At 40.6% G+C, this 10,020-nt stretch overlaps 2 protein-coding genes across 4 annotated transcripts in view; both read right to left on the minus strand.

The window, feature by feature from the left end:
• LOC100697769 (WD repeat-containing protein 49) overlaps positions 1–1,056 on the minus strand; it is a 36,598-nt gene extending 35,542 nt beyond the window's left edge. Inside the window, exon 1 of one of the 2 annotated variants that reach the window (XM_005474514.4) lies at positions 922–1,056. The gene's annotated coding sequence lies outside the window, so the exon portion shown is untranslated. Of the gene's footprint in view, positions 1–804 lie in introns of both variants that reach the window. The other variant, XM_025898258.1, reaches the window with a different exon arrangement.
• A 986-nt stretch (positions 1,057–2,042) lies between these two features.
• LOC100697497 (programmed cell death protein 10) lies at positions 2,043–9,917 on the minus strand. 2 transcript variants are annotated; one of them, XM_025898260.1, is made up of 9 exons: positions 9,778–9,917; positions 7,961–8,154; positions 5,872–5,925; positions 5,550–5,667; positions 4,773–4,899; positions 3,857–3,935; positions 3,666–3,748; positions 3,052–3,234; positions 2,043–2,188 (listed from the first exon to the last, which is right to left on the minus strand). In XM_025898260.1, the coding sequence occupies exons 2-8, from the start codon at positions 8,048–8,050 to the stop codon at positions 3,087–3,089; spliced, it is 699 nt and encodes a 232-aa protein (XP_025754045.1). In that variant the 5' UTR covers positions 8,051–8,154; positions 9,778–9,917; the 3' UTR covers positions 2,043–2,188; positions 3,052–3,086. The 2 variants fall into 2 exon arrangements, with proteins under 2 accessions (XP_025754045.1, XP_005474576.1); XM_005474519.4 differs by lacking the exon at positions 2,043–2,188 and having other exon boundaries at positions 2,604–3,234.
• Between the last annotated feature and the right edge of the window lie 103 nt (positions 9,918–10,020).

The raw sequence follows: 10,020 nt of genomic DNA on the forward strand, positions 1-10,020 counted from the left end.
CTGTTTCATTTTTAGCACGGCATAAACGTTTATGAGACAAATTCACTGGATGTGGCATCAAACTGAACAGAGATTTAGATGACAGGCTGTGTAATGAAAGCAAAGGGGAAAAAAAAAAATAAATCAATGCTTTGCTGCAGCTATTGTCTTTTTTTATAACAGTGATGAACTTCAGTGTGATCTTGACATGATAGTTAAACCAGACAACAGACAACAGGTTCGCAGTAGACCGCAAGATGACTTTATACTACTGTAATATTTAAAAGAATGCCGATACTCATGGGACAATTTCTTCACATCTTGTTTGTGAGCGTGATAACTTCTAATCAACCACATCCTGACTCGTTTTGTGGCACGCCGCTGGCTTCAGTCTGCATGCGACTGCACAGACGCAACTCTATAAAGAAAAATGAACACAGAAAGCTTGATGCGCTGTCCAAATTGCTGCTGCTTGAAAGGTAAGAGGCATTTCTTATGAATGCATCCACCTCTGAGAAGGACTCCTTTTGCAATCTTTTAGCAAACACACTTATCAGGGTTGCCTCTCCTCTTCCTGGATGGTCACTTTTGCTCCAGTTAGTCCTCTCAAAACTGTCACTGTAGTACTTCTGAGTTTTTAAAAGGACATGCAGTTAACTTGTCCGTCAACAAAGCATCTCAGCTCCACGCTGTAACTGTGTAATGGCAGACCTCGCCTTCCAGTATACACATACATGTCAAGTCAAGCATGTTTTCTTTTCAATCACAAAGTTCAAACAGTGAAACCGAACACAACTTAACACTTAATAACAAATTCAAACTTACCATTCAGTTTCACCTCTCATTCTGTAATGGTGTCTGTAGTATATTGTCCCAAGAGTCCAGCTCTGAGGTGTTGGAAACACCACTTTCAAATGTGTGACATTTCAAACAAATCCTCACCTTCTGGCTACTCCGTCTTAGCAATGGCCGCCTCTCGTCTGCAGGAGACTTGCCGGTTCGAGCCTGAAGTTTGTGTCCAGAGGTTATTCTAAGCTGGCAACGTCTAAGAAGCAATCAGCGCCAACAGCCCTGACTGCAGGCACACACACCCACAGAGAGTTAACAAACTGCCCCCCAGTAGCCCAGACAGTGGCAGAGGCCACACACACACACAACAAATCTTTTATTATCCTTCACTCTTAAAGACTCGGGCTAAGTTTCCTGGCAACCGAGTAGTCAAAAAGAGTTGTGAGAGTTTGTGAGTCCAGGTCTATTGTCAGTATGCGTGCGCGTGTATCCTTTCTATTCTCAGATTAGGCACAGGAGCGAACATAATGTGTGTGAGAGTGAGGTGTAACAACGCCACATACAACAACACGATTCACACAAAAATTCCACGGCGACTGATAATAAAAGGAAAATACTGACGTGAACCTGAACAAAAATAAAATACACACAAAGTAGCTTTACAGCATCATTCAAATGCCTGTGAGAGGGCATCCTGCAGGTCAATTGTTGCTATGCACACACAGACACACACATATATAGAGAGAGAGAACAAAGTATCTCAGGGATTTGTTAAACTCAAACAAATCGATAGCTCGTATGGTGGAAAGCATCAAACAGTAAATCCAACAAAGATGTAATCACTGCCCTTCCTTCCTGCTGCTCCAGTGACCATGACCAATCTCCGTGTGTGACTTAATGGTCTTGAATAACTCGAATTAGCTGATTATGGCGGCCGTCAACAGTGACAGGATCGGAAAATTAGGTCTCAGCAATTTCAATAATAAAGCTTTAAAAATTAACACTATCACAATTGGATTACAGTGGTGCATGTAGGAGCCAGCAGAGAGCCCAAAATAGCCCTCCACAAATCCACCATGGAAAATCCACTATTATACAGGGAGAAGAATGAAGTTGCTGGAATGGGAAGGAGAAAGAAAAAAAAATTGGTACGGCTCTTAGTTCTGGGAGGAAAGAGGCGCAGTCGAAGAAAAGAGAACGCAAGGGCAACTGAGCGAAAATGAAGCACTCTCATACAACAATACAAATCTGAAGAGAGACCCACTTTTGGAAAAATCTTTCTCACACGTCAGAACTCTTTAATTTGCAAGAGGAAGAAGAAGAAGAAAAGTGGTTTGACTCGTCATGACTTCTTTAAGAGTTCTCAAGAAGTTCAGGTCCCTTCATTTTATTTTCACTGGCCTTGAAAACGTCATGGAAACTACAGAGTAGGAGTTGAACAGAAGGTGACAAAGAGACAATATGTTCATAATCAGAGACATCTGCGTAAACAGGGTGAAGGTTAAGTCGTCACTCATTTGAAATGAATTGAAATCTGCAGCTTTGGAGTAGTAACGCTGTAGCTGAAAACATTAAAATACGAGACAGTGAGAGAAGTCCAGTTAAGTATACATGTGTATACACATATGGCACATATAGATAATACCTATGGGGAGCTAAAGAAAAAGAGTTAGAAACTACTGAGATATATATGTATATATGAATATATATATATATATATATATATATATATATATATATATATATGAATATATATATATATATATATATATATATATATATATATATATATATATATATATATATATATATATATATATATATATATATATATATTTTTTATTTTTTTTTTTTACATCTCCAGTAAATCAGTGGGCTTTTAGTCAGACCAAAACAACAAAAAAAACAAAAACAAAACATTTAAGGATGGCATCTTGGTCTTTAAAAACATTTGGCAAATCAATCAAATTACAAATGACTGCAAACCATATTGGCTGAATATTAGTAATTGCCAAAATGATAACTTTTAAGGACTTGTATGCAATTGCCAAACTTTTAAGGACAAGGGAAACACCAACATGATCTGAACAGAGTGGAAAATGCAGAGGGGAACGTAGAAAATATTGACTTAAGGATCTGATAAAAGAACAACATTAAAGAGAGTAAAAAAAATCCCCAGCAATTACTGTCAGCCTGACTTGCTTTGAAACTCGAAACTACCTGATCTCCCCTCAGAGCCACAGAATTATAAATTATACAGCCCCCCAAAATATAATAAAACACCTTGACAAATTAAAAAGCCTCGTTTCGCCTGTCTTCTAATGAAAACGCTTCTCCTTCGTCTGCGCACGTCTGTTGTTCGCGTCTTCTCTGGCCACCGCCGCTGGGCCGCCAGTCTTGAAGGCCCGCATTATCATGTTGGTTTGGTGGGTGAGCTGGTTGGCGCTGACAAACACATTTACCGCTCTGGAAACAACCGGAACAGAAAGACAAGGACACACGTGTCACTCACACGGGGAGAAAAAAAAGGAAAAAAGAAAAAGCGTGGCAACAATATTAGGATTGATCCGGGGAACACTTTGATCTGGCTGGAATGGAGAATGTCAGGCTTCAGAGAACACAAGCCAGGATGGATCCACAGGAAGTGGGTCAAGGGAATTATTCAGCATTGGTGGATTTGATGGTAGCGGGCCTGTGATCAAACAACCACCATTTACATGGGTGACAGTGGGTGTGCGCGTGAGCGTCTATGCAAACAGGCAAGGCAGGCAGGCGTGGGTGTGTACGACTAGTGAATGCGTTGGTGGCTATGTGTGCGGACACGAATGAGAAAAGGTTGAAGATGTAAAGGAGAAAAAAGAAAAGGGGTAAAAAATACACTAGAAACAGTGTCTTACTTTCCATCTTTGAAGTAGGTTTTGAGAGTGTCACTGAAGCTCTTGGAGTATTTCACAAACTCTTTCTTCTGCTGTTCCACTACCTAACCAATAAATACAGACAGCCTTTCAGCTCCACTTATTTCACAGCAACTGTGTTTGTGCGCACAGGCACTTTTTTTTTTCTTGAACTTACTAATGTATCCACTTACCCGTCTGTTCTGATGTTGGTATTTCCTTAAGACAGTATTAACTGTGTTTAGCAGCTCCTTGATGGCACTGGCAACATCTCTGCGGATGACACGCACAAGTGAGTGCATGTTAGAAAGAAAAAGAAAAAATATAGAAATCTTCAAATCTGTCTGTTTTTATCAGGCGCTGATACCCTGAAACTACAGTCCTTTGATCCAGCTCGTTGTCTCCCCTTTCTTCCCCCTGTTCTCACAAACACGCTCTCACCTTCAACTCTCTGTCTCTCTGTCTCTCCCCTCGCATGCACTTGAAATCTGCCGTTTCATAACTTTAATTTCTTAGCATTCCCTTTGAATTGATTTTATTTCTAAGCCCTCCGCTGGGTAAGTAACTTAAGCACTGACTCACTAAGAGTATTGAATTCCATCAAAATAATGGCAAAGTGGGCCAAGAAGATGAAACATCTCTCACTTTCTCTCTATAGTGTGCGTGCAGCGCAGCGGACAGGGACGTTAATAGTTTCGCCTTCACTGCTGCGCACGCTGCTCAACCTTTGAAAGGAATCTTACGGCGGGGATAAAATTCCAGCGTCACCATCACTAGTAAGTCGATGAATTATTTACATTCTGAACGTAGGTCTTGTGATGAAAGCTTAGAAACAAAGACATGCGCCGGTTGGCCAGTTGGAATAAAAGAAATGAGAGCTATCTAACGCCAGGCAGCATCTTAGTGCATATAATGAAATATTAATTGGAGAACAGTTATTAAAAGCCGACTCTTTCACTTTTAATCAACCATCGAGATGCTTGTAAGTCAAAAGGGTTTCCTTTCTGCTACTTTAATCACTTAATCTGATCGAAATTTCGCACGTAGTAGTGAACCTGATTTACATCACACTGCAACACACGTGCACATTCATACACACAGCTGTCTTACTTGATGGTACGTAGCAAGCCCATTCGGTCATTGATCTCATCAGGCAGGGTGCTTAGGATGTGTTTCAGAGCTCGGGCCCTCTCGTTCAGCTCCTGGAACTCTGGCTCTTTCCTGTCAATCATCAACTCTGAAAAACACAGAGAGGAAGAGAACAAAAGACAGAGCTCAAACTCCTCGCAGTGATGGGCACGTCAGCACGCGGGCAGAACTCACGAAATTAATATTGGTGACGTGTTAAAAACCTATGTCTACAGTGCAAGTGTGAAAAATGAACACAGCATCAGGAGTATGTGTACATGCGTGTGCACACACACACACACACACACACACACACACACACACACACACGTTAGGGACAGTAACGTGTTGAGTTTGCTAAGTGAAAAGCCGGATTAAGGTAGAACTTGGGATGTGCCATGCAGGAGGTACATTTAAAATTCATCCACTCTGTGTGTGTGTGTGTGTGTGTGTGTGTGTGTGTGTGTGTGTGTGTGTGTGAGAGAGTGTGTGAATTCATTACTACCATCAATCACTGTACACTCGGCACAAGGAATTCAATTACAGACAGAAACAAGGGAACAACTGAAAGCAGACAGAGGGGTTGATTTGTGTGGAAACAGCTCCCCCCAGTGGATATCTGTGCTACAGTAGCACAGGACTGGGCCGTCACAGAAACCAAAGAAAAACCAAGTTGGTATTCCCACAGCTTTCATCTTTAAGTGCACATTCTGGTCTACAGCAGAGCATAAAATAACAAATAAAAGAAACCAAACCTACCCTGCATATCATCTCCAGCCATGCGAAGCAGAGCCTCGTTATAGTTAATTTTTAACTTCTTCTTTTCCAACATTTTGACAACAACGTCCTGGGTAAGGCCCGGGGTCTCCTTCTCTGCCTTGAGACACACAAACATGCAGCTGCTGAGGACTCACAGTCACCCTTGGCGTTTTGTGAAAATAAAACTATAATCAAAGTTATAAATCACTAAGCTGCTGTAAAGAGGATTTACAAAGTGAAGGGTACAGGCAGAGTTGATACAAGAAGGATCACAGTTTGGTCCGCGAAATGCAAGCAAACAAACTTTAAGAGAAAACTTTACCTTTATAAAAGCGGTTCTCAAGGTCTGCGCTGCTGATAAATTGATCTTCTCCAACTGCAAGTTGTAATACACAAACACACAAGAATAAGCCAGCAGTACAAACTGTAACACTCACACACACACACACACAGCTTAGCTCTTATCATGGCCTCTCGTCTGTGCTGAAATGTGATTCTGTAAAAAGTACATGAAAGCTAAGGATCCCACCATGTTAAGAGAGGACACCGTGGTGCTGAGATGTGAAAATCCGTGTGGACTGAATTGGATTCTATTGTTAACCTCGAAAGAATCGAAGTGCATTCAGTTCCTCTGAGCTAATATTTTGGCATTAGGCAGGTCTTTGCTTCTTCAGCTCCAGATCGCTGCTTGTTGGTTTGCCCACCGTGAAATCGATAGTTTTTCAATAAGATAATTTCATACTGTAAACAATAACACCTTGAAAGCACAGCAGAAAAACAATGAGAGCAATGAGGAGTGACAAAAGCTGAAATTAGCCAATTGCAGAAACCAATTTAAGCCAGGGGATAACTGCCGAGTATGTTTATGTTACCCATTAATTTGCTAAAAAAAAAAAAAAGGGTTTTAAATTTTTGTTATGTTTACATGTACATTTTTTAAATTCCTCTTTATTTACCACAAATTTTCCCCCTTAATACTCAGAAACCCACAAGCAAATACTAAATAACAAAAAACATTAATGAAAGATATGATAATGGGCAAATAAAAAACAGCAGCGCACCAATATATCAGTGAAACATGGCTATTAGCTGGTATTGGGGCTGTTGACTGCTTTTTTTGCAGTTCAACGACTGAAAAATAATATGAAGAGCTGAAAGATTTTTTTAATATGTTTGATTATTTTTTAGATGCAAACAAAAACAGCCGTTTTGGGCTTAAATGTGCAGGTAAATACAGGTGCTACTGATCTCATTAGTTAAGGCTCTGGCCTTAAACAAAACAGAACCTTCACGAAACTACCTTAAACGCTTACCAGCCACTTTATTAGATACTCTTGTTGAAATCTAATCAGGCAATTACATAACAGCAACTCATTGCATTGAGACATGCAGACTTGGCCAAGATGACCTGCTGAAGTTCAAACTGAGCATCAGAATGAGGAAAGAAAGATGATTTAGGAGATTTTAAATGTAGCATGATAGTTGTTCCCAGACAAGCCGGTCTGAGTATTTCAGAAACTGCTGATCTACTGACATTTTCCCACACAACCATCTCTAGGGTTTACAGAGAATTGTCCCTGTATCGGTGAGGGTAGTTTAGGGGCATAAACTGCCTCGTTTATGTCAGAGTTAAGTGACCAGATTGCTTTGAGCTGAAGGGAACTCAACAATAACTCATAACCACTTATTAAAAGGTATGCAGAAGAGCAGAACAACAAACCTTGAAGCAGATGTGCTACACAGCAGAAGACCACACTGGGTAGTACTCCTGTCAGCTAAGAACAGGAAACTGAGGCTCCAGTTCACACAAAACTGGTCAACATTAGATAGAGCACCTTCGGGAGGTGCTGGAATGGGAGATTCCCCTTATGGATGTTTCCATGATCTTGTTGAATCTATGGCTTCAGAACTGCCTTAATTCTTTGTGTCAAAGTGTATCTGGTGAGTGAATGTCATGACAAAATGGCTGTTGGGAAATGGATAAATTCCCCATTTTAAAAACTGTTTTCAACTCCTTTTCTGGTCCTTTAATGACAACAAAAGAAAAAAAAAAGACTATGGAAAAGTGTAACCTGCAATCGCGCAGATGTGATACACAGAGATGCTTCACATGGATAAAAAAAAAAAAAAAAACCTTCAGAGATACTGACAGTCACTCAGATTTACCATCAGCTGAACAACATGAATAGTAGCAGTCTGCTCACTTCTCATTACCGCTCGTTCCCCACCACTTGTTTGTGTTAACACTACCGTTTCCGTATTTCTATTCGGCTACACCATCAACTCTGCAACTTTACACAAAAGCCCTTCACAGTTAAATACAACCCCTGCTTGAACTGACTATTCTAAAGTCTCATTCAAATTTTCTTCTAGTGTCACAAACTCTCTTTTAAAAAAAAAAAATTCTTTACCTCCTTAAAGACAGGAAACATCACGGTGTAGAGAGCCATCGGAGCCAGCGAGGCAGCAGCTGCATCATTCTTCATGTCTCCCATGGTCATCCTTGACCAATCGATTGACCCCTGTGCGTGCACTCGTCCACTGATGCCGGTTTCACTGCATTCAATCAGTCATGGAGACTGACAGAATGGGAGCAGACAAGGATCTAAAGAAGAAAAGAGCACGATGGGAGAACAAGCAGGGAAAGATGGATGGTAGTTGACAAAAACAACTGTGTAAGGGATAAAAAAAACTAGATAAATAAATAAAATTATGCATGTTTACAACCAGGCTAAATTTATCCTGTTTAAACGTGTTTCTATTGTAGAGAAGAGGTAGAGAACTGGTCTCACAAAATTTCAACTGGAACACTCTAATTCTATTAATTTTTGTGCAGTTAAACAGGATCAAACCCCATGTTTACTTCTTCCAAGAAAGTCTTTCAGTCACAGATATGATCATTCCATAACAGCCACACCGCTTAAAAGACTGTGCTTTACTGCTCCACTGGGTGCAATGCCGACAAAACAGGCACGAGTCACACCTGTACCAGAAAAACACGCTCTTCTGAAAATTACTGCTGCAATAAAGCAAGGCAGTATGATAAATATACGACCTTGGTATTGGTTTTTAGCTTGTTTTCCCCCCCCACACCAGGTTAGTCATAAATAAAAACGAGAAGAAGATCCAGCACATCCTCTTTTGCAGGCCTGTATTCTGTCTCTTTTACTGTCGGGTACAGAGGAACACACACCTGGCACATCCAGGACCAGTTTTTGCTCACCTACATTTTTAAGTACGTAACAGCTTCCATGGCTCTATGTGGCATTCTTCATTCATACAACAAATCCCCGATTAAAAAAGGGCAGGGTCACTCGTTTTCATACCAGCTCAGTATTCACGCGGGTGAATGACACAAGAGCGAGACAAGTCGTCACCCTTTGACTTTGTGCCACAACTGAGAGTGCTCTTAGGTTTATCAGATGCTTGGTTCTGCCCTTTGGCACTCGCTCTTGCATAGAGAGTAAAACTGTAAACAGGTTTAGTGTGACATTATTATATCTGATAAGGATTTTAAAAGGAGGTTTAATCAGTGTTTACAACAGCCATGGTTTCAGGAAGTATTCCACTGGTTTCTAGTTATAAGGGATATGAATATGAACGTCATATACAATTACATGTGCCAAAAAAGGTAACACTGCAGACTCTGTTACTTCCCCTGAACCATAAATGACTAAGGTGTGGCGAATCTTAGTGCAGGCCAAGACAGAGAGGTAATGGTAGGATTTGGCACAGATATATGGAATGCAGATCAATCAGTGTCTTCCAGGACAAAAGGTCATTTGCGTGGACTAATGCAGCTCTTCCTGGAAATAAAAAAGGGGGGAGAATAAAAAAAAAAAAAGTGTTCAGAGCAGCATGAATATCTGGGGCAGTTTAAAGCCACCGGGGTGTTTTTTGTTTTGTTTTGTTTTTTGAGTTTTCTGTGAAATGACCCTTGGATCAAAGAGAGGCGTATTGCTCTGAAAAGGTTACGGTCATAACTCACTACTGACATTTATAAGTCAAAGTATTATAATTTTTTTTATTTTTTTGTTTGTTTTGACCTCCCTTATTTTGCCCTTTTCTGAAAGGGTGCCGACCTCGCTGTAGTAGTCACTATATTTGAGGTTGCCCTGCTTCTCAGCTCCATCACAGATCTTTTACCCGTTTATGTGGTGGTTAGCAGGCACGCCAAACTACATTAAAAACAAATCCAAAGGGCTCAAAGTTTCGGTACCAGCCTTACCTGATAAAAGATGGTTGCCAGTGATGAGAGAAGCGGCGGACCGTTGACCGGAAAACAGCAAATCACCTCTATAGGTAACGAAGTAACGTTAGAACAGCAGCTTCGAAACCAGGTGATTCAATCTATTCTGTTAGCACTCCAGTGCGACTAAATAAAGCTGAATGAAGACGGGGACGTGTTGTTCGGTTATCTTCCAGTCTTGTTTTGGGTTGTGTCTCATTCAGGAAGTTTTATTGTCTAATA

Source organism: Oreochromis niloticus, linkage group LG14 (genome assembly GCF_001858045.2).
Source record: "Oreochromis niloticus isolate F11D_XX linkage group LG14, O_niloticus_UMD_NMBU, whole genome shotgun sequence".
NCBI lineage: Eukaryota > Metazoa > Chordata > Actinopteri > Cichliformes > Cichlidae > Oreochromis > Oreochromis niloticus.

Excerpts from the sequence above, each read along its gene's own strand:
- LOC100697497 (XM_025898260.1), bottom strand. The coding sequence starts at position 8,050 with ATGACCATGGGAGACATGAAGAATGATGCAGCTGCTGCCTCGCTGGCT. Across the intron at positions 5,926-7,960 it reads TGTTTCCTGTCTTTAAGGAG|TTGGAGAAGATCAATTTATC; the intron begins GTAAAGAATTTT and ends TACAACTTGCAG. Across the intron at positions 3,936-4,772 it reads GGCTTGCTACGTACCATCAA|AGATGTTGCCAGTGCCATCA; the intron begins GTAAGACAGCTG and ends TGTCATCCGCAG.